Below are 25,199 nucleotides of genomic sequence, written 5' to 3'. Positions count from 1 at the left end.
GTGAAGTAGGGCTTAGAAGAGAATTACACAGAGGTACACTACAGAATTCTCTCCAAACAACTGGCAGTAGGAGCTTGATTATATACAAAAGACCACTGTAAATGCTTTCACAATTTTAGGTGGCTGTGTGGCTTTGAGTCTCAGATCTCTTAAGTGAGGATAATAATGGTATCCCGTATAGTTAATGTAAGGATGAAATGAGATAATACATATAAATGCTTAGAACAGAAACTGGCCGACAGTGAGTGTGAACTAATGTTAGCTGTTTTGGTTTTTGGTTTCTGGGTTTTTTTCTTAAATTATAAAAACTTGGTTACAATGCCCCCATGTGTCTGTACATTGCAATATTTCTGGTCATTAAAAGGATTTCGTATTACTTTAGATCAATGCATTTGAAATGACAGTTCTAGGGCCATGCATTATCCACTCATGTTTTATATAGACTCTGAAGATTAAACAGCTCTTTTGAAAATAATGATTTATCCCCTGAATATAAAAGTAACACACACTCACTATATAAAATTTGGAAAGTACTAAGAACTATAAGGAATTATAGCCATCTATAATGTAACCACCCAAACATTTTGGTGTGTTTTTATATTTTCTATGTAAATATATATACATATATATTTATGTCTGTGTGTGTGTGTGTGTGTGTGTGTGTGTGTGTGTGTATTTGCTTTATTTTTACAAATTCAGGGTAGTGTATGTTTTTACACAGGAATAAATTTTAGCATAAATGTAAAATGTATATTTTACTTTAAAACAAGAACAGAAATTTAACTATGTAGATAATGGAGGTTGTCCCATGGTAAACAAAGGATTGCATCTTGTTGTCACCAGTCTCTCATGTTTCCCATTAAGAGTAGGTACATTGAACTAGAGTGGAAAGATGCCTTAAAAAATGCTTTAAAGTGAAAGAAAATCCAACCTGATTTAGAAGTACAATGCCACTTATGTATAACTTGAGGAGGGAATTATGAGAATCAGTTTGTTGTACTAAGGAGGCTTTCCTCTTCCTCTTTTCAAAAATTTATTATTTATTTATTATTTTTTTAGCTGCACTGCACAGCATATGGGATCTTAGTTCCCTGACCAGGGATCAAACCTGCATTCTCTGCATTGGAAGTATGGAGTCTTAACCGCTGGACTACCAGGGAAGTCCCTCCTCTTCTTTAATATAATAATTAGTTGGTAGCAAATCTCTATTTTAAAATTATTTCTTATCTGTATATAAAATGTGGCATTTTGTATAAGAAATAGGAAAAAATAAGAATGTAATTATATGTATTTGATTAGTTTTGCAATGAGAAAACAAAAGAAGGGTAAATCAGAAACTAATGAAAATAGTTACAGGTTAGGGATAGGTGGGAAAGGCTAGGATGTGAGCCAGACTTCTCTGAATATACCTTTTCATACAGTCTTCACTTCTGAGGCATGTAAATATTCTATGAATTTAAAAATTAAAATTAATATTAACTCAAAAGATAAAGACGAGTCAAACCTTAAAATTGAATACAAATGGCAAAAATCAATATCATATTTATAACACAGGCACAGAAAAAATTAATTAAAGTAACTTTTGAACACCGCGCTGAATAAAAACAGAAAGAACTAAAAAGAAGTCTTGAACTTTCCCGAGTGGGTTTATCAGAGATGGCAATTTGGTATAGTGATTCTGGAAGTATTTTGTTGTGTTGTAGCATAAGGCAAATGAGTAACTGTACTGATGCTTTTTAGAACCAGAGTTCTTTGTAGGAGAAGAGGGATACAAATAAAAATGGGGAAGATAAGGAAAAATCCTATGGTGTTGATTCAATCTGGATGTATCAATATTATTTTTAAATATATATATATAAATATATAGGTATTTCCTTGCTTTTAAAGATATATATAGTATGTTATGTGTGTGTATATATATATATATATATATATATTTCCTTGCTTTTTCTGTTGAATGGGCCTATAAGCAGTGACACCCCAGTAACAGTGAGCACAGCTAGCACCATTATTCAGTTTCTAAATACCATTCCCCAGTGAAAGGCACCAGGACTCCTGGGAGAAATGGTTAATTCCAGGTCTGAGGCAGCTGTGTAGGGAAAGTACAGGATGACTCAATGTCCTCCCAAACAAGGAATTACTCAAAGACAAATGGGGACATGTCAACAGAATACAGAAGCTGGCTTAAAAGAGCTTCTCCTGGGCAAATTTGGGACAGTTTGAGCATTAAAAAGAATTGGGACAGAAACGGATCATAACAGTGTCAGTAACAACACAAATTCCAGGAACTTAACTTCATACACCTCCACCCCACCCACCCCAGATATTCTGACAAATAGGTCTGGGGTCGGGTTTGAGAATTTTACATTTCTTTTTTTTTTTTTTTACATCTTTATTGGAATATAATTGCTTTACAATGGTGTGTTAGTTTCTGCTTTATAACAAAGTGAATCATTTATACATATACATATGTTCCCATATCTCTTCCCTCTTGAGTCTCCCTGCCTTCCACCCTCCCTATCCCACCCCTCCAGGTGGTCACAAAGCACTGAGCTGATCTCCCTGTGCTATGCGGCTGCTTCCTACTAGCTATCTATTTTACGTTTGGTAAAATAGTGTATATATGTCCATGCCTCTCTCTTGCTTTGTCACAGCTCACCCTTCCCCCTCCCCATATCCTCAAGTCCATTCTCTAGTAGGTCTGTGTCTTTATTCCTGTCTTACCCCTAGGTTCTTCATGAGATTTTTTTTTTCTTAGATTCCATATATATGTGTTAGCATACGGTATTTGTTTTTCTCTTTCTGACTTACTTCACTCTGTATGATAGTCTCTAGGTCCATCCACCTCACTACAAATAACTCAATTTCATTTCTTTTTATGGCTGAGTAATATTCCATTGTATATATGTACCACATCTTCTTTATCCATTCATCCGATGATGGACACTTAGGTTGTTTCCATCTCCTGGCTATTGTAGATAGAGCTGCAATGAACATTTTGGTACATGACTCTTTTTGAATTATGGTTTTCTCAGGGTATATGCCCAGTAGTGGGATTGCTGGGTCATATGGTAGTTCTATTTGTAGTTTTTTAAGGAACCTCCATACTGTTCTCCATAGTGGCTGTACCAATTCACTTTCCCACCAGCAGTGCAAGAGTGTTCCCTTTTCTCCACACCTTCTCCAGCATTTATTGTTTCTAGATTTTTTGATGATGGCCATTCTGACTGGTGTGAGATGATATCTCATTGTAGTTTTGATTTGCATTTCTCTAATGATTAATGATGTTGAGCATTCTTTCATATGTTTGTTGGCAGTCTGTATATCTTTGGAGAAATGTCTATTTAGGTCTTCTGCTCATTTTTGGATTGGGTTGTTTGTTTTTTTTGTTATTGAGCTGCATGAGCTGCTTGTAAATTTTGGAGATTAATCCTTTGTCAGTTGCTTCATTTGCAAACATTTTCTCCCATTCTGAGGGTTGTCTTTTTGGTCTTCTTTATGGTTTCCTGTGCTGTGCAAAAGCTTTGAAGTTTTATTAGGTCCCATTTGTTTATTTTTGTTTTTATTTCCGTTTCTCTAGGAGGTGGGTCAAAAAGGATCTTGCTGTGATTTATGTCATAAAGTGTTCTGCCTATGTTTTACTCTAAGAGTTTGATAGTTTCTGGCCTTACATTTAGGTCTTTAATCCATTTTGAGCTTATTTTTGTGTATGGTGTTAGGGAGTGTTCTAATCTCATACTTTTACATGTACCTGTCCAGTTTTCCCAGCACCACTTATTGAAGAGGCTGTCCTTTCTCCACTGTACATACCTGCCTCCTTTATGAAAGATAAGGTGACCATATGTGCATGGGTTTATCTCTGAGAATTTACATTTCTAAGCAGCTTGCAGGTGAGGTTGCTGCTGCTGATCTATGGACCTCGGTTTGAGTAGCACTGGATTATAAAAGTTTGAATTCAAAACGTATCTATGAGTCTAGGGCTTCCCTGGTGGCGCAGTGGTTAAGAATCCCCCTCCCAGTGCAGGGGACATGGGTTCGAGCGCTGGTCCGGGAAGATCCCACATGCTGCGGAGCAACTAAGCCCGTGCACCACAACTACTGAGCCTGCGCTCTAGAGCCCGCGCGCCTAGAGCCCGCGCTCTGCAACAAGAGAAGCCACCTCAATGAGAAGCCCGCGACACAACGAAGAGTAGCGCCTGCTCGTGGCAACTAGAGAAAAGCCCGCGCACAGTAATGACCCAATGCAGCCAAAAGTAAATAAACTAAATAAATAAATTTATAAAGAAAAAAGTATCTGTGTGGATTAAAATGCAATCTACTGTTTAAAAAGTATCTCTGAGTCTATAATGAGAGAGAAAGGGGAGGTGGAGATTGATTGCTTGCTTATGGAGAAGAGGGTTTAAAAAAAAAGTAAGCTCTTTTTTACAAATGAATGCCAGCTCATAAATGTACAAGGAAAAACAGGTTTAGCAAATCACCATTTTGCAGTTCCCAGTGTAATAACTGACTCAGGAAAGGATCATCAATGTATGATAAAACCATTAAGAGAAAGGCTTTGGGGGAACAGAATGTTCATATGGTCTCAAAATATCATACTTACCATATCAAATTACTTATTTAGAACGGAGGGGAAAGTTATACTTTTACCATGGGGAAATCTAGTGGGCATTATCATAAAGGAAGTGATCAAATGGAGCGTCATCAATAATGGGACAGTGTGACCCTATGTGCCTCCTAATGGATTTAGTGGGAACTGTAACAACACCTAAGGAATATTCTTGCCAAAAATGTTTAACTTGGATTTAATCATGAAGAAACAATCAGACAAATCCAGACTGTGGGACAGTCTTTAAACTATCTGGACTGGACTCTTCAAAAATTTCTAGGTCATGGAAAAATAGGAAAAGACAGGGGAAATACACTAAATTGAAAGTGATGACCAAATGCAATAGATCAGAGAAATTTAATCGTAAAAACTGTTAAATTTAAATTGTTAAATTCATTGTATGATAATACATGAGGTTTTTAAAAACGATCTTGGAAATTGGAGGACTAGGTTCAGTAAGTGCTTAATCAGTTCCCCATTTCTTTAAAATCGTGTTGATAATATTTGTTATGCTTCCCCATAAGATTTCATGAGAACAAAATGAGATAATGTTTGTGAAAATACTACCCATATGATTATCATCCAATAACCAACTTTTATATTTGTGTGGTATTTTCAAGGTAAAATGTGCTAATCTAATCTACTGATAGTTAACACTATGCTAAAAATCTGGTGGACATTATATCCCATAATACGTTAAAGTACTATTTAGTCCTGCCAAAGGAGAGGTCTCTCTGGCTTCTGTCTTTCTGCTTCTCAGTCTCTTGTCTGTCTGTCTCTCTCTGTGGAGACAGAGCTCCTGCAAACAAGAGCAGGCCCGCCTGTAAGCAGAGCTTACAGAAGCCTGATAGATGATGTTTCCTGGGTTGTTCCTCCACATACTCAACACACTGATGCCTCTGCAGATTGTCCCTTGGTGCCACCTACGAGGGACAAGCACTTCAGGACACTCCATCTGAAATTCCCAGTCTTCCTTGGTTTGGCAGAACCCAATTTGTTCATCATCAGAACATAACAATGTTCAGCTTTTCAAAATGAAAAATTAATTTTAACATGTATCAGTCACTGCCGCCACTTTGTTTATTTGCCATTCTTTATTCTTAGGCCCTGCAGGCATTTTTTTTCACCTGGGAATACTTAGAAAATCAGATAGAAATATTTAACTGATATTTACCTTTCAGTCTCTAACCAAGGAACATTTCAGAAGTGTGATTTTGGTTGCTACAGATCCATGGCAGCATACTACATTGATAAATGTTTTGTCGTGCTACGCATAGATAACAGAGAATAAAATGTATGACAGTAATAAATATCAAGGCATGCATATTCACAGCTTCTTTCCTCTCACCTGCTAAGGAATATTTTGGTGTTGTCCATGTAACCTTTTTCCCTTCCTTTAAGTCTGGCCTTAATTAGGTAGAGCAGAATGAAGAGTGTACTCTGTGTGTGTGTGTGTGTGTGTGTGTGTGTGTGTGTGTTGGAGTGTGTAGAGAAGCATGTTGGGAGAGCAGAAAGGAAATGCCTAAGAAAGGAAAGATTGGTAAAATTTACATTGAAAAGAAAGCAAATGACTGAGGAAAGATAGATTAGATCCCAGGGAAGAAATGGGATAAAGCGTGAGAGTATTTAAGTTTCTTGGAGAATATTAGCAGAGATTTTAAGGAACAGCTGCTTATGGGGAGAGACGTTGAAATGACAGATCGGAAAAAGCTACTTTATAAGTTTTGCTCTACATTAAGGACGTATCTGCTCACCACACACACCACACACACCCAGTTTTCTGAAGTAAAGATTTTAATTGCTTTTCATTATTTTTCGGGACTGTTTTCTCTGAATTTTACATTATGCTAAGACTGGGCCACAAAGGGCTTGACTTAATTCAGACTACCGAAATAGTCAGGAACACCAGGATACATTTTCTATTCTGACATTTTCTATAGACATAAGCTAGTGACCCCTAATTTTAAGATTATTAAGAAGGTTGTTTTTTACTCCCCCCCCAGTTTTACTGAGAAATAATTGGCATACAACACTGTGTAAATTTAAGCACACAGCATGATAGCTTGATTTACATATATTGTGTGAAATGATTACCACGATGGCTCAGCTAACATCATCTCATATAGGTACAATAGACAGAAAAGGAAGAAGAAAAGGAAAAAGAAACATTCTGTGATACAAACTTTTAGGACCCTCTTAACATTTGTACCTCTTGACTACCTTACCGCAAATCCCCCTCCCCTCATTCTCTGCCTTTGGTAACCACAAGTCTGATCTCTTTTTTATGCATTTAGTTTTTGTTTTTTGCTTTTCTAGGTTTCACATATGAGATCATACAGTATTTATCTTTTCTCTGTCTGATTTACTTCACTTAATGTAATGCCTTCAAGGCCCTAGGAAGGTTTTTTTAAAATCAAATAGGGAAAATGTTAAGGGACGATGCATTTTTTTAAAAAGATGCACATTTGCAGTTTTAATAATCTCGTGAAATTTAGGAAAAACTCTACTATGAAGCATTTAACATTGCCACTCCCCTGAGATCTTCCTGAAATCAGAAACTCTTTTTGCCACAGTCTTTCAGCATGTTTCTTATATCTGTTACTGCACTTAATTCATTCTGCCTAGCTTGTTTTTCAAAGAAATTTCTTACTATAAAAGCAGTATATGTTGGCCTAAATTTATTCTTTTCCCCCCAGCTTTATTGAAGTATAATTAACAAATAAAATTGTAATATATTTTCTATTATGTATATAATAATATATTAAAGTACACAGCGTGATGATTTGATAATATACACTGTGAAAGTGTTCCCACAATCAAGTTAATTAACACATTCTCCGTCACCTCACATAGTTACTGGTTTTTTTTTTGGTGGTGATAGAACGTTTAAGGTTTACTCTCTTGGCAAATTTCAAGTATATAATACAATATTATTAACTATAGTCACCATGATGTACATTAGATTCTCAGAACTTATTCATCGTATAATTGAAAGTTTGTACCCTATTACCAACCTCCCCCATCACACCACCACTACCACCACCCCCTTGGCAACCACCAATCTACTTTCTGTTTCTATGAGTTTGGCTTTTTTAGATTCCACATATAAGTAAGATCATACAGTACTTGTCTTTCTCTGTCTGACTTGTTTCACTTAGCATAATGCCAAACTCCAGGTTCATCCATGTTATCACAGATGTCAGGATTTCTTTCTTTTCGTGGCTGAATAATATTCCACTGTGTATATATACCACATTTTCTCTATCCATTCATTCATCAGTGGACACTTATGTTGTTTCCATGTCTTGGCTATTGTAAATAATGTTGTAATGAACATGGGAGTGCAGATATCTCTTCAAGGTAGTGATTTCATTTCCTTTGGAGCTACACCTAGAAGTGGGATTGCAGGACCATATGGTAGTTCTATTTTTAATTTAGCCTGGATTTATTTTTTTTTAATTTTTTTAAATTTATTTTTATTGAAGTATAGCTGTTTTACAATGTTGTGTTAGTTTCAGGTGTACAGCAAAGTGATTCAGTTATACATACATATATTTTTTTTGTTTTTTTGACTTTTTTTAATACAGCAGGTTCTTATTAATATCTATTTTATTCATATTAGTGTATATATGTCAATCCCAATCTCCCAATTCATCTCACCACCACCACCCCATATCTTCTTGGTTTTAGATTCTTTTCCCTTTTAGGTTATTACAAAATATTGAGTATAGTTCCCTGTGCTATACAGTAGGTCCCTGTTGGTTATCTGTTTTATATATAATAGTGTATGTATGTTAATCCCAAACTCCTAATTTATCCCTCCCCTGCCCCCTTTCCCTTTTGGTAACCGTGTGTTTTCTATGTCTGTGGGTCTATTTCTGTTTTGTGTATAAGTTCACTTGTATCATTTTTTTTCTTTTAGATTCCACATATAAGTGATATCATATGATATTTGACTCTGTCTGACTTACTTCACTTAGTATGATCACCTCCAGGTCCATCCACGTTGCTGCAAATGGCATTATTTTATTCTTTTTTATGGCTGAGTAACATTTAGCTTGAATTTATTCTTAATTGCGCTCATTGAAGACAGAGGCCATACCTTATTTATAAAACAATATCATGGCAATTAACAGCACAGGCCTTGAAGTCAGACACCTGAGTTTGAATCTTAGCTCTGCTACTCCTCACTTAAAATACCAAATAGTTTTCTGCGGTTGTTACTGTTGTTTAACTTTGTTTAGTCTCAGTACTCTCATCTATAAAATTGAGATAATTAAAGCTATTTCTCTCAGGGAAGTTGTGAACATTAAATGAAAAGATGTATGAAAGCGTTTAAAAGAATTCCTGGCACACACGGTATTCAACCAATGGTAACTATAATTAACTATATGCCTACTTTATTATTATTATTATTATTATTATTAATTATTATTATTATTATTATAGGGATTATTGAATCCCTACCATGTAGCACAGAAGGATTTGTTGCTGAACAACAAATCATGGCTAAGGTGAGAGAAGAAAACCACGGAAGAATCCAGGGGCTGGCAACCTTGCTTTACTATACCTTTATTTTTCTCTGTGACCTTAATATTTGGAGTCCCAGGGTGTGTAGTGGGGTTTTGGGGCCTGCTTCTAGCCCAGATGAGCCTTATTGGACGTGGGCTAGGAGGAAAGAGTGTCTTCTGTTAGTACCAGGGCCTCCCTGGGTGTTCTGAGCCTCTCAGGGGAATTGCAATTCAATCTCCAGTTCCTTCTCCCCTCCTTGCCTCACCCCACAGTGTCTCTGGAGAGTCTCCTGGTGATGGGAACTTCCACTGACTAACCTGCATCTTCAGTGGCGTCCCCAGGAGTTGGGGACTCTCTTAACACCACTCCTGCACGAAGCACTTCTTATTTCTCCAGGTCAGAAAGAGTTTCTCCTGTTATAGCACTTGGTACTTATTCCCCTGTTCTAGCTACTGGCTTTGTGTTGTTTCCCCTGTGAATTGCTAGGTGTCTGAGAGCAAAGTCTGGCTCTGGTTCCTGTTTGATCAGTACAGTGAGCTGTACGTATGTTCCCAAGTAATAACTGTTACATTGAATTTTACTGAAGCCGGTCTTGGGATTGCAGCATCCAGCTGAGCAATAAGCCCAGACCTTGCCCTAAAGTCTAAGCTGCTACCCTGACCCCAGAGCTTTAAGATACAAACTTCTCCCTATAGGAGAACACAGCCTCTGGGCAATTAACAGCCTAGAGTTCATTATTTGACTCATTGTAAGAAGTTCCTAGCAATAGATTTCAAAAAGCTAGCAGGAATGCAGAAAAAAACAAAAACAAAAACCCTTTATTTAGGTGATAGGGATTTACAAAATATTAACATCAAACATTTTCCTCTTCATAATTTAAAGTTCGATTTTTTACACCACCCAGCTATTACACAGGAGCATGGTGGAAATTCAATACCTGTAACAGCTGGAAACAGTCTGAAAGAATTCTGACTCTATTAGCAGAAGAATTCTGACTCTATTACTTAAACTTTTTCCAGTAATATAAAAATAATAAGGCAAGAATTTATTTGGTCTCAAATATGATTATTCTGAATCATCCAACATGCACGAAATTGTAAAATTTTCATTCTCAATTATCATTACTACATAGTTTGCTAAAGTGCCTGGCCCCAGATAATATTTTCTAGATATTATTCTGAGTTGTTTAATGGAATTTAGGTGAAATAACATTTCAGGAAAAGTTTACCAACTCAGCAACTTGCTTTTCTCACTTGGCCTGGAGAAAAAATTACCCTTTCAACTTCATCAGCATCTCTTTCCCCACTTGGACCTCAGTTTTGCTTGAAGAATGCTAATATGTCTCCTCTTGATTTCATGTGGCTTTTCACAAATCCAGTTAACTTCCGGAACCCCTCCATCAGCCCGTCCCCGGTGACAGCACAGCAGGGCTGCACGTACCAGTTCCGGTCACTGCAGAGTTGCTTCACTTTGAACATTCTGGTGATGTCCTTGGCACTCAGAGCACCAGGCACGTCTTGTTTGTTGGCTAACAGGATAACAGGCACATTTTTAATGTGCTCATTCTTCAAAATCTGCTCAAATTCTCGCCTGGAGTCTTCCAGTCGCTGTGTATCTGTACTGTCTACAACATATACCAAGCCATCGGTGTTCTCACAGTAGAGGCCCCACACAGTTCTCATTTTTTCCTGTCCTCCAACATCCCAGACCGTAAGTGGAACACCCTTTTCCAACTCAATCATCTCCACGTTGAAACCAACTGTTGCGCTGGTCACAATATCCTTAGCAAGCTTTAATTTGTAAAGGAGAGTAGACTTCCCAGCAGCGTCAAGTCCCAGAAGAAGAATTCGGGCTTGCTTGGCTTTGGGGTTTTTAGAATTCAATAGACCCATTTTAGGCTTTTTTTTTTTTTTTCTTTGAAGACCTTTTCTTTTCGCTGGAGCCAGTGTTTCCTCTCCAGGTCTTGCATGAAAATGTTAAGAGGAAAGAAGAGAGCAAATGCTTCATGTTATAGTCTAAGAATAGGAACTTGCGTGCATTTATGTTGTAGATTATCAACTTGATTATGGGCAAACAGTGTTTCATTTGCAGTCCCAACCAATCCTGAGGTATCTGTGATGTGAGTAACCAGCCAGTGTCATAGAAGCTCAAAGGGGAAATTCTTTGTGAGTGAGTAGGACTTAGGAGGGGCCTGCCTGTGTGACACTGCAGCTTGTTCTCTTCCAGATGTTGGAAGTCTAGGGTAATCAAAGGTTTGGATATGCAGGGGAACATGGTTTGGTAGCGGGATAAAAACTTAACTTTACAAGTGGTTTGTAGAAATTCTCTAGTTATTTGACTATTTATCTTATCCCAGTTGTAAATAAGTAACCAGACTTCTGAAGCCATGAAGAGAGAGTTTAACCTCACACTGCCCTGAGCAGTATCTTTAGTACTTTCCAGATTACTCAGTAGGAAACTTTAAACCATCCAAAGTTATCTGAACCTTACTTCCATAATCATATAGAGAATCACTTCTTTAATCTTCTAGATAGAAAGTTTACACTATTCACAAGACCAAATTTACAGGAGGGGGAAGTTTGTAACACAAACACTTTTAAAAGTAAGCAGTCTGATTAAAGGTGGCGAATGAATATATTTATCTCCTCTCCTCAAGACTCCACCAAAATGATGGTAAAGGAATAAAAGAACATATAAACTCATATCTAGAGCAGGAGAGTCCATCAGAGGGTGAGAGATTTCAACAAAATTCTGGAACGTGGAATATAGATAGAAGATGAATGGTAACTAATGCAGCAGGATAAAGCTGAGGCTTGGAGTACTGATACACAGGATACAGAGGGAAGAGGCAAAATGAGCAACTAAAAACAGGGTTAACTGAAAGTCTGAATAAGGAACAGAAAACACACACACACACACACAGACACCTCTGCTGGGTGACAATTTAGAGTGAGATGTTACACCCTGGGCCAAAAAAAAAATCTTTTCTAAAGAAATTGTATGATGTCAGAGAAGAAACCTTCATGTTTTGACAGTTGGGAGTTTCCACCTCATAATGCCTAATTCAACATTTAATTAACCTATAGCCAACCTGGCAGTTGGCAAACCTCACTCATGTACATGGAGTTCCCAGTCAGCTTTCAGTGTACAGAGGTTTTCATACTTAGTACATAACATGCCTCTAATATAATGAAAGACCAAGATAAAAATAAGAAGGTTTAAAGAAAGCTTTAACAGAGGTAATGCAGGGAACAGAAGAAAATGTTCAATAAGTTCTAATTAATATTTCCATAGAGATTTGCAAAGATATTGCATCCATAAAACAAGAAATGGATGCTATTTAAAAAGCCACTCAAAAAACAAAAACAGATCTCTTGAAAATTAAAAACATGGTTTCCAAAATTTAAAAAGATCAATAATAGGTTAGAAGAAAATCCAGACATTTCAAAGTCTGACTTATAGGACTTTATTCCAGAAAGAACAGAAAATATGCAAAGAGGAAATTATCAAAGAAACAATATAAGACTATTTTTCAAAGCTAAAGAATAAACTCTCCAGACTGAAAGGCTTCCCTCAATGCTTAGCAAGTTGATTTTAATTTTTTTTAAACTTAAAAAAAATATATATATATATATATTTTAATTTGGCTGTGCCGGGTCTTAGCCGCGGCACACGGGATCCTCGTTGGGGCATGCAGGATCTTTAGTTGCGGCTTGCGAACTCTTAGTTGCAGCATGTGGGATCTAGTTCCCTGACCGGGGATTGAACCCCGGCCCCCTGCATTGGGAGCACAGACTCCCAGCCACTGGACCACCAGGGAAGTCCCAGCAAGTTGATTTTTAAAAGAGCTGTATATACTAAGGCATAAAATACACATGTTTTATTTTTATTAAAACTAAAATTTTATTTTTTAAATTAAGTAGACTATTCTGGGTGTAGAAAGTACACTTATGAAGAAATTATGTAAACCTTTAAAAAACTATTAAATTCTTAACCAACTCCCTGTATCTCAGAAACCAGAGATAGCATTTTCATTCATTTATTCATCCATCCATTTATTCAGCAAATGTATATATTGATTGCCTACTGTGTGAACTACCATGTGCTAGATTCCAGGGAGGACACAAAGATAAACTAGACCTTCCCTTAGGTGGCTTTCATTGGGGAGAAGTTTAAAGATATGTGAATAAAAATAATAATACAAAGTTTTAAAAAATATAAATGCTATAAGAAGAAAAAAGCTAACATATTCTAGAAATTCAAAGATTACTTCAGGATGGAGGGCATCAGGGAGATCACCTTAGAGAAGGTTCAACCTCAAACCAGACCTTCTAGAGATAGGGTAGGGGAAGGGTATTTATTAAAGAGATGGTCTGTGTGAGCAGAGTCTCAGAAATGGGAAAACATAGAATGTATATGGAAAAACAACAGGATACAAGTATGCACATGTAGTGGGTTTGTTTTTTACTATAAACACGTTTAACTATCATGAGAAAACCATCAGACAAATCTTGATTGTAGGACATGCTACAAGACAACAGACCTGAACTCTAAAATATGTCCATGCCATGAAAGACAGAAGAAAAAAAAGGAACAGAAGAAGAATGATCTAAATTAAGATATATTTAAGATACGTGATTGGATCCTTTGTTCAAAAAAATTGATTATTACTATAATTGGGGACATTTGATGATGATTATTCATATATTATTATATATATGAACTATATATTAGATGATATTATTTATCAATGCTAAATTTCTTTTTTTTTTAATTTTTAAAAATTTATTTTGGCTGCATTGGGTCTTCGTTGCTGTGTGCAGGCTTCCTCTAGTTGCAGCAAGTGGGGGCTACTCTTCTTTGCGGTGCGTGGGCTTCTCATTGCAGTGTCTTCTCTTGTTGTGGAGCACAGGCTCTAGGCGCACGGGCTTCAGTAGTTGCAGCACATGGGCTCAGTAGTTGCGGCATGCCAGCCCTAGAACACGCGGGCTTCAGTAGTTGTGGCGCTCGGGCTCAGTAGTTGTGGCACACAGGCTTAGTTGCTCTACGGCGTGTGGGATCTTCCCAGACCAGGGATCGAACCCATGTCCCCTGCATTGGAAGGCGGATTCTTAACCACTGCGTCACCAGGGAAGTCCAATGCTAAATTTCTTGAGTGCAGTGATGATATTGTAGTTATGTAAGAGGATGTCCTTGCTCTAAAGAGATATATGTTAAAGTACTTAGGGGTGATATCAGCAAGTTAATTTTAATTGGTTCAGTGTGCGCGCGCGCGCGCACACACACACACACACACACACACACACACACATCAGAAATATGGCAAAGGTCAGCAATTGGTAGTTTATGTGAGGGGTTTTGGGTGTTCACTGTACTAAACTCTCCTGTAGGTTTGAAAATGTTCAAAATAACATGTAGAAAAAAAGAATATAATTGAAATAAGCTAATCAAACTAGGCTGCAGTCTGCAGTAATGTAGAGAATAATTCAGCTTACACATGTGGTAAGACCATATTTCCCAAGATGAATTTAGGGACTGTGCACTACCACGTGGGCTCTTCTCCATCCATCTCTGGACTTTCAATAAATTGAATTTTAAAAGAAAAGGTTTAACATTTATTTCATTTTAAACATGATACAGTCTTTATGAGATCCACTATCCATACTGGGGTAATACTTTAATTTGTTTTGTCTATAATGAGGGTAATCATACATATATATGCCTTCACTCTGTTTCCCATTTGATCAATTATACGTTGTTTTCAGGATAGTCAACCAGATGAGGGGTTAAATTCTGGATGAATATTATATCCAAATGAAAATATGACTCTCTCTTCTGTAAAAGGGAGTAATTTCTTTCTCAATGTTAATTTTCCTGAAAAATTCTACAAATGTTTCAACATCCTGTCCTGCTGTCTTACAACATTTATGGATTCATTTGTCCTGGCCAAACCTGAGGGAAGGAAGGTGTTTGTTTTCTGTGAATCATTCCGAGATTATGCAAATAAAGGCAGGATTGTGAGAGAGTTACTGGCAAGCTCTGTGGTATCATAGGAAATTTGTTTTAAAATGCAGGAATGAAAGAAACATTTTTTTTAAACTTCTTACCTTGGAGATGGGAGGTAAAAAGCCCTTACTTAGAAACTCAACCATGTACTGACGAAATAAAGGTATAGAAACTCATCTCTTGGAAGGAAGTGGCAACTTATTCAATTAACTTTATTTTTTATAACTAAAGAAGAAAGAATGGGGAGGTCATTGTGTGACTTGCTTAGTTTATGCAGACTTGGAACATGCCTGTTTTTCCTATAATAACTTTTTGTTTGGTCTTTTTAAAAATGAACTTTTGGAAAATGGAAGTATAACATACATAGAGAAAAATGCAAAAATCATAAATGTACAGCTCAGTGAGTCACAAATTGAAAACATCCACGTATATACCAGTGAAACCAGGCTTAATTTTTAATTTTCCATTTTTGTTGCAAGTAAAAATTCTAGACCTCAAGCATTTCTACCCTCAGTTGTCAGAAATATACTCTGTTCTCGAACATGTAATGAGAACAACAGGTACTCATTATCCTAGTTGAGATTCTTTGGTGCTGTGAAAAATGATATTCCAATCCACGAAGCTTTTCCAAGTGCCGTGTTTTTCCCAGGACAGAACCAGAACTTTCATGCACATCACCAAATGTGGAGCATATGGGTAGACCACTGGATCTGAGTTCAGATCTAGCCTCTGGCACTTACTAAGTGCTGAGTGGTGACAAAACCAGGGATGTTGTGATAGCTTATTATATTACATATAATAAATGTGAAAACACATATCACAGAACCTGGCACATGATTGATGTGAATTTTCTTCCTCTCCTCTCACAAGTTTTGTATGTTAGCTAACATTTAAAAATACCTGCAATTCTTACTTATAATGATAATCATTTCATGACATATGTAAGTCAAACCATTATGCTGCACACCTTAAACTTGTACAGTACTGTATGTCAGTTATGTATCAATAAAACTGGGGGAAAAAAATTACCTGCAACTCTTGGTTCTGGAGAACCTAGGGGCGGGACAGGAATAAAGACGCAGACGTGGAGAATGGACTTGAGGACACGGGGAGGGGGAAGGGTAAGCTGGGACGAAGTGAAAGAGTGACATTGACATATATACACTACCAAATGTAAAATAGATAGCTAGTGGGAAGCAGCCGCATAGCACAGGGAGATCAGCTCAGTGCTTTGTGACCACCTACAGGGGTGGGATAGGGAGGGTGGGAGGGAGATGCAAGAGGGAGGGGATATGGGGATATACGTATATGTATATGTATAGCTGATTCACTTTGTTATAAAGCAGAAACTAACACACCATTTTAAAGCAATTAATTATACTCCAATAAAGATGTTAAGAAAAAAAAACCCTGCAACTCTTAGCCTTTTCCAGACAAGGAACAATTTGGAGATTACCATCAGAGTACTGTATTCCCTTGGCAGAATAAAGCACTGTGTGCTGAACCCCTTCTCCAGCACCCCAACGTTGTTATCCCCCTTCTCCCAAATAAGATTAAAATGAACAAGGATACAATACAATACAATTAAAATGAACAGAAGAACCGTCTGAGGGCTGTGTCTGGAACTTGGAAGGGGCATTCACTTACTTGCCTTGGTGAAGACAGGCATTTATATAAGGACAGATGACGCAGATATCTTTGGCCCCAGCTACATGTGAAGCTCTCAGTATCCTCTGTCTGCGCAGCCAGTGGCAAGGGGACCCCAAAGAACTGGGCCATGCAACCTGACCACCATGAACTGAACTGGTTCCTTTTCATGACAGTGATCCAAATCATAGGTTTGCATAGGTATGCAAATTCTTTTTAAAATTATTTTAAGGTCTCCATTCTTTACAGCCTCTCATTTCTCTTCTAACTCACAATAAACTTGTGATTATTCATTCAATATTTATTGGGTACACATGAAATGGCAAGCACTATTTGCTGTGAACAGAATAACAGATTCACCCTTTAAGAAGTAACTGAGGGTTGAACCATTTAAAAATATATATATTTAAAAAATACTCTACATTACAATCTTGCTATTTAAAAAAGTATTTTATTATAAAAACAATATTAAGAAAATTTTAAATCATCTGAAACATTTAAAAATGTAATGTGACTAGGAATTTACTTTTGTCTGTTTTCTTTCTGTCTTTGTTTATGTACATATATAATTTTGATACGCTTTATTCATCAAGCTTGTATTGAGCACATACTATATCTGGATTTAATGCAAGACACTGGTGATATGGATGCAATCAAAACAGTCTCCATTTTCAAGGAAGTAGTAGTCTAAGGAGGGAGACAGATACATGGCATGCATATTGTTATAAATAAGGTAACAGAACCTTAAGGAAGCACAGAAGTCATCAAAAAGGAGGGTGAAATAGCACATTGTATCCAGGGAACTGGAAGCAGTTCCATGAGTGGAGTTGAGAAGTGTGAGGACAGCAGAGTAAGAGGAGGGGAGGCTGCAGGTCAGTGTCCAGCAGCATGGCTCGTGCCTGGGGTGCCCACATCATCTATCATCCTGGACCGTTTTGAAAGTGGAGGGGGTGCCAGTAATGAATATACCAGAAAACACGTGTAAACAGGACAGTCCTGGAATAACTAGGCTATATGGTCACCCTAATATAGGTCACATGAGACTTGCCCGGCTTCATGCGAGGACACTTGAGCCAGTTTCAGGATGAAGGATCAGAGTGCCAGGTCTGCATAGCTACTTCTCAGATACTTCCACTGTCACTCGCTGACATTCTCCTTTCCAGTTTTTCTAGAGAATAAACTAAGAAATCAAAGTTGTACACTGGAGAAAGCTGAATCATAAGCTGTCAGTGAGGGAAACCAAAATGGGAAACCTACTTCATGTAGCAGAATCAGTCCTCAAAGACTCAGAAATAGACAGTATCAAGCCAGAAACTAGGGTAAAGAAAGATAATTAAAAAGCTGAGACCTTGTCATTAGAGTTGACAGGTAAAATACAGGACACCTAGATAAGTGTGAATTTCAAGTGAACAATGAATAACTTTTTAGTATGAGTATGTTCCAAATATTGTACAGGATATACCTATAATAAAAAAGCATTCATTGCTTTTCTTCTTCTTCTTCTTCTCCTCCTCCTCCTCCCCCCTCCCCCGCCCCCACCCCTCCCCCTCCTCCTCCCCCTCCTCCCATTTATTTTCAGTAACAGTTATTATCATTTTTTCTTTTCCATATAAGCATTTAAGTCTGTAAATTCCCCCAAAGTATCACTTTAATTGCATGCCACACATTTTTTTACTCATTTTTCTAATTACCATTATAATTTTTTTCTTTGATCCATCAGTTATTTAGAAGTATTTTTCTAAATTTGCAAATATATAGGAGTTTTAAGTTATTATTTTATTATTTATTTCTAACTTAATTTTATTGTGGTCAAAAATACTGGTTCTTGGACAATTATTGAGATACTTTATGTCCTAGTACATGGTCATTTTTTGTCAAAGTTCCACATACATTTGGAAAGAAAGTGTATTCTCTAATAATTGAGTACAATATTCTGTATCTATTAGGCCAAGTTTTATAATTGTTTATTCAGATCTTGTCTGCTCGAACTATTGATCAAAGAAGGAAGAATGTTAAAATCTTCAACAGTGACATGACCATTTCTTCTTGAACTTTTAACGATTTTTGCATCCCATATGTTGAAGCTATCTTTAGTGCTGACAGGTGTAAAATTTTTATATCTCGTGATTGGACTGAATTTTTTTTCAATAGGTAGTGACCTATTTGATCTCTAGTAATTTTTTATTTTTTATTTTTTTTGCGGTACGCGGGCCTCTCACTGTTGTGGCCTCTCCCGTTGCGGAGCACAGGCCCCGGACGCGCAGGCTCAGCGGCCATGGCTCACAGGCCCAGCCGCTCTGCGGCATGTGGGATCTTCCTGGACCGGGGCACGAATCCATGTCTCCTACATCGGCAGGCGGACTCTCAACCACTGCGCCACCAGGGAAGCCCTCTAGTAATATTTTTTTTCTTGAAGTTGAATTTGTCTGTTTCTAATATAGCCATCTCAGTTTCCTTTTGGTTAGTGTTTACTTGCCTTCCTTTCAACCTTTCTGTGTTCTTATGGTGAGATGTGTCTCTTCTTAATAGCAAAGAGTTGAACTTTTAAAAATTCAGTTGACACTTTTTGACTACATTAGAAGAATGTAGTTTCTTGATACTGATTGTGATTTATTTATCATTTTATTTTTATATTTTCTGTTTACCCCACTTTTCAATGTTTTCACTCTTTTCTTTGTTCTAGTTGAGTACACTTTTTCTTTCCCTTATTCTTTTTTCACCTTTATTGGTTTGGAAAGTATGGAATTTGACTGTACTTTTTAATGGTTACTGAGGTAGGCAGAATTCTGAGATAGTCCCCCAAAACTCCCATCCTGTCATTTGTAATTCCCTTTCCATGAGTGTGGATGGGACTGTGAATATAATGGATATTACTGTCTTGATTAAGTCATATGGCAAAGGTGAAGGAATTTTGAAAGTATAGTTAAGGTTCCACTTTAGTTGATTTTGATTTGATCAAAAGGGAATTTACCCTGGGTGAGCTTGACCTAATCAGGAGAACCCTTAAGAGGGACTGGGCCCTTCCAGAAAAGGGAAATTTGAAGCAGCAGATTTATCTTGCTGGCCTGGAGAAACACAAGCAGTCATATTGTGACTTGCCTAGTGGGCAGCCACTGGTAGCTGAGGCCTCTGGCCTACAACCACAAGAAACTGAATTCTGTCAGTAACCTCAATGAGCTGGGAAAGGACTCTGAGCTCCAGATGAGAATCCCAGCCTGGCCAACACTTTGACTGCAGCCTTGTGAGACCCTGAGCAAAGGATTCCACTATGCCATGCCTGATATCCTGACCCACAGAAGCTGAGAAACAGAAATATATATTATTCTAAGCTGGTAAATTTGTGGGAATTTGCTATATAGCAATTCATGTGAATGAATATAGTTACCTTAGAAATTTTAACATTTATATTTAACTTAATGTCTGAAGAATAATCAATGCGGTTATCCACATTTAGGCAAAAAAAGAACCTTAGAATGTTTTAACTCCCTTTACCACTCTTTCATTATACATTCTATTGTTGTCTAGGTGTGTCTAGCTTAACTTTTTTAACCGTCAAAGTAAACACTATCATTGGTTTATTCAGTAAATGTTTGCTTAGATTTATCTACATGTTTACCATATTCTTTGCTCACCATTTCTTCTTACACTCAGACTTTCTCCTGTGCTTATTATCGCTCTTCCTGAAGTACGTTCTCTAGAAGATCTTAGAATAAGGCTTTGCTGTAATAAAAGCTCTCAATTTTTTCCATCAGAAATTAACTTTATTTTAACCTCAGTTTGAAAGATAATTTGCTGTATATAATAGTATATTTTGACATTTATCTTCTCTCAGCACATTAAATGTACCTACCATTCCACAGTCTTCTGGCTTCCTTTGTTGCAGTGGGAAAATCTATCAGTTTAAATACAGTTCCTTTATAGATAACACTGTCTTTTTCTCTAGATGCTTCTAATATAGTCTCCTTGCTTTGGGTATTTTAAAATTTCACTATAATATGGCTAAGTGTGGATTTTGTTTTATTTATTGTTTGCAGTTCTTTCTGTTTTCTGAATCTGTGTATTGGTATTTCTCACCGCTAGGAAAGAAGAAATTCTCTCCTCAAATTTCAGGATTTCTCAGACATTATCTCTTTGAATAGTATAATTTCTCCCTTCATCTTTGTTGTCTCCTCATGGAACTGCAGTGTGTTGGAACTTCTCTCTCTGTGTCCTCTATGTCTCTTAATATTTCTTTTGTAGTTTCATTCTTTGTCTTCTTCTGAATTTGTTGTAATTTCCTCCAATCTGTCATGTATTGTCTCTTCAAATGTGCCTAATCTACTCTTTAAGCTTTCCATTAAATTTCTAATTTCAATTATTATATTTTTAATATGTAGAAATTCTATTTGGTTCTTTTTCAAATCTGGCCAATTCTGATAGCTTATAGTTTGGCATTCTTCTAATAATCTTTTAAAGTTTTTCTTTAAATACATTAAAACACTTATATTTTATTCTATACCAGACCATTCCAATATTTGAAGATTTTAATGCTTGACTCTGCAGTGTGTTACTTCTGCTATTTCCTCATGCACCTAAAGTCATATTCCTTGAAAATGTATATGTAGATTTGAATTTAACAAGTATTCTTTTGAGGAGGGTTTGGATTTTTTTCCTTTACATATTAGATACTCCCAACTACATTTTTGGCTTGGGGCTTTTTCGGAATGTACAGATAGTATGAATTCCAGTTCTAAACACATGTGAAAGTAGGCTTATGATTAAGAATCCTCAGGCCTTTTTCTTCTTTGTTCAGCTCTGCCGAGAGTCCAAGTGAGATTGGCAAATATCACCACTAACACTCTGTTGGGTGGGATTTTTGTAATTCAGCCACTGAAAGAGTCATCCTTGAAGGTACCCTATTCTAGCTCCCACCTTGCTTTGGACCCCAGTTTTCTTTTTAGCCCTGGTACATTGAGCCCATTAAAACTTGGGCCATTGACCACTAAGGATCACATAAACACTCAGGGCTTTGCCTAACCCTACAGATTTTGCTTTCTTTTTCCCCAGCCTCTGAAAAATTCCCTTAATTTCTCACCAGCTCAGCCTCAGATTAACATACATAAAAAGTTTTTGTTTGTTTTGATATTTTATATGGCATTTTTACATGTGCTATACTGGGAAGGATTTTACTTAAGTCCTAGTTCATCATATTTCTAGAAATTCTTTAAATTTTTAGTGAGAATGTACTCATATTTTAGAATTTTAGTTAAAGACATATTTAAGAATATTAAAATATTAGAAGAAAATGTTGAAGAACATGTTAATAACATTGGTGATATATGGCCTTCTTAAGCTAAAATTCCCAAAATTATAAAGCCTATAAAGAATTAATATTGATTAATATATTTAACTGAATAAGCATTTAACATTTTTGTATGCAAACACCTTAAACAAAATCAAAAGACCAAAAGAGCTATAGAAAATATTAATAATGTATAATGAAAGTTTCATATACATAATACATAATGAATTCATGCAAGTCAATAAAAAAGACACACAGATGAATTAGAAAATGAGCAAAGGACATGAACAGACAATTCATAAGAGGATATACAAATGGTCAAATATTACGTAAAATGCTGGATGTCACTGGTCACCAGAGACCTTAAAATAGTATCTTAAAATAGTAAGATACCATTTTTCACCCATCAGATGACAATTGATAGTATGTTAGACTGAATCACTATTGGGGGAGTACAAATTGATACCTGCCTTTTGGAGGGTAGTTTGGCAATATATCTATTAAAATTTTAAATATATTATTTTGGGAAATTTTGAACTAATGGTTAGAGGATATACCCACTCCTGACAAATCCTCAGCAATTAATATTTTCTTTATATAAGTCAGTGAGTGAAAAAGTTCTAAACTCCAAGAGACAGATACCAGAAAAGTTTTTCAGAGAAATCACTTTATTTCCTTCTCAAGATAATATTAAGTGTTCAGATAGTACTCACTCTGATTTCTCACCACTCAGTAAGGTTTTCCACATTAACTGTTGAACTGTGTCCATGGAACAGATACAAGTCTTGAGATCTATTACCTTGGCTATGACCTACCTGATGACTGATTCTCTTGATATGACTCACCTTCCCCTTCTTGAGCAAGATTATAGACAGTAATGACTTATAACAACATTTCCTTTCTCATTGGAAGTACTGAAGGCAGCTTCCCCTGTTCATTGACAGAGGTATCACAAAGTAGCAGGGATGAAAAAATCTTCAAGACACAATGCAAATGCATGGGAAAGGGCTCGGAAGGATATTTTCCATACTGCTATGCTGTGGAAGAAGGTAGCCACAGGATGTCAAAGGGAAGTTAAAGGACATCATATGGTTTCTATCCATGGTCATACAACTTACATATATTATCTCCTTGGACACGTACAGTCTGAGTCTTGTTGTGTCATTCTGCCCTAGTACATTTTAGCACATCTATTTGGTTTACAAGCAAGGAAACATTGTATGGCAAATGGCCAAGAAAGCCTCTTCCTCAGGATATTCCCCAGAACCTACATGTACCCTTGAACCTAGCAAGTCAATCTCTAAGGATCTATCATTAAAAAACACTTGCACATGTATCCAAAGAAGCATGTAAATAAATGGATGTTCATTGTTTATAACAGTGAAAAATTGCAAATGGACTATATGATCATCAATAGAGAAGTTAAATATATTTTAAATGTATTTTGGTTCCTCTGTGCTACAGAATGCTTGCAGCAGCTAAAAGAATGCAGCAGCTAGAAGGAAGATGTATGCATAGTGACATAAAAGGATATCAGTCAATTCAGTGGAAAAAAAAAAGCAAGTTGCCGAGCCGTACACAACAGCATAAAGTTATTTAGTTTAAATATGTATATTAATATATATTAGTATACACATATATATCTATTTTAGTAGATAGATAATGCATATATAAAAATACATGGGAAAGGGGGTGGAAGCTATTCCCACACTGCTATGCAATGGAGGAGATTACCATGGAGTGGTTATGGGCTTTTACAGTCGCTTTGTGTTATTCTATCATGTTATATTGATAATATTTTCATGTAGTACTTAGGTAATTCAACAGTTTTTAAAATAATTTGTTTTTATGAAGAAGAGGAGGGGTTGTTTAAGATTAAAGGAGCTGGAGGGGGATGCTTGTTCTGTGTCCAGGCCAGCAGAGATAAGAGGTAAGAGAAAGTCTGAAGTGAGGATTTGAGGGCAGAACTTGTTGGAGTCGTGCATTCATTTTGTTTCATTCCAAAAACTTTTATTGTGCATCTACTATATTATATACACGGTATTGAGCAAAGGAATATTCAAAAATAAAAGTTATAATGTCCTGCTCTCCAGAGGTTCACAGAGAGGTAAACATATATTCATAATGCAGTGAGATTAGCAGTAAGACCCAGTTATGCCTGGTGAATCAGAAAAATACAAAGGATGGGAGAAGCCACCTGTGTCCATCCAAGTACAAGAGTTGGCTTTCTGGCCTTCCACTGTCCCCCAGTGACCACTGGTTGGAAGCCAAGACTGACCCTGTGTGTGCCATGTGCGTTACATCAGGAATTATAGGAATTCTAGCAAAGTAGGATCTGTGCTGAGGGTGGACAACAAGGTTTCCTCCATAACTAACAAAATTTTCTGAGCTATAATGACATGGACAACAGGGTTTTAGTACCTTTAGCCATTTCTCTCCACCATTACTGTGCCCTTTCTGTGATACTTTCAATTTCTTTAACAGTATATAATATCTTTCATTATTAAATTAAAGATCTGAAATTTTTAATGCAAATGCCATCTGAAAGCTATTCACACTGAAATATACATAATAAATTTGTAGGCAACAAATATGGAACAAATTAATGAATGACCAAATAAACGAAATCAGATCCTTCCAAAACTTGATAAAATGGGGAAAGGGGGAAAAGTACTGAATAACTGCTATAGCAGATTGATATTATGGTATAAACCATATATTTTTCATTTTCCATACTTCCCATTTGTTCTGTGACCTCTTCCTCAACTTCAGGCAGCAGAGGGTAACTCCTTCTATGGCCTTGGGGAAGGAAGGCACAACAGAGAACAGAGAACTAAAGAGTCCATTTTCACTCAGCTCTTGAGTTTCAAACTAGATTTTAAAAATTCCTGGCACAGACAGTAGATTAAGAGAAAGGGTTTTTAAGGATCAAAAGATAAAACTAATGCCATAAACATTTGATTTTTAAAGAAGACATGATATCAGAATGAGTTATCCTTCCTGTATTAGTCTGCTAGGGCTGCCATAACAGAATACCATAGACTGGGTACCATATAACAGAATACCATAGACAGAAACTGATTTTCCCACAGTTCTGGAGGCTGCAAGTCCCAGATCAATGTGCCGGCAGGGTTAGTTTCTTGTGAA

The 25,199-nt window shown here is 36.7% G+C and overlaps 1 protein-coding gene and 1 long non-coding RNA gene across 3 annotated transcripts in view; one reads left to right on the top strand and one right to left on the bottom strand.

The window, feature by feature from the left end:
- Positions 1-25,199, top strand: part of LOC137224869 (uncharacterized) — a 41,990-nt gene that overhangs the window by 5,416 nt on the left and 11,375 nt on the right. Inside the window, exon 3 of one of the 2 annotated variants that reach the window (XR_010943543.1) lies at positions 1,060-4,016. The exons of the other annotated variant lie outside the window; for it this stretch is intronic. This is a non-coding gene — a long non-coding RNA (uncharacterized lncRNA). Of the gene's footprint in view, positions 1-1,059; positions 4,017-25,199 lie in introns of those variants that run through there. 2 annotated transcript variants of the gene reach the window in all.
- On the bottom strand, positions 9,916-11,180 carry ARL14 (ADP ribosylation factor like GTPase 14). The gene has a single exon (XM_067737893.1). The coding sequence runs from the start codon at positions 11,008-11,010 to the stop codon at positions 10,432-10,434; it is 579 nt and encodes a 192-aa protein (XP_067593994.1). The 5' UTR covers positions 11,011-11,180; the 3' UTR covers positions 9,916-10,431.

The sequence above is a fragment of the Pseudorca crassidens genome, chromosome 5 (assembly GCF_039906515.1).
Source record: "Pseudorca crassidens isolate mPseCra1 chromosome 5, mPseCra1.hap1, whole genome shotgun sequence".
Lineage (NCBI taxonomy): Eukaryota > Metazoa > Chordata > Mammalia > Artiodactyla > Delphinidae > Pseudorca > Pseudorca crassidens.
This window is presented reverse-complemented; position numbering and strand designations above follow the sequence as displayed.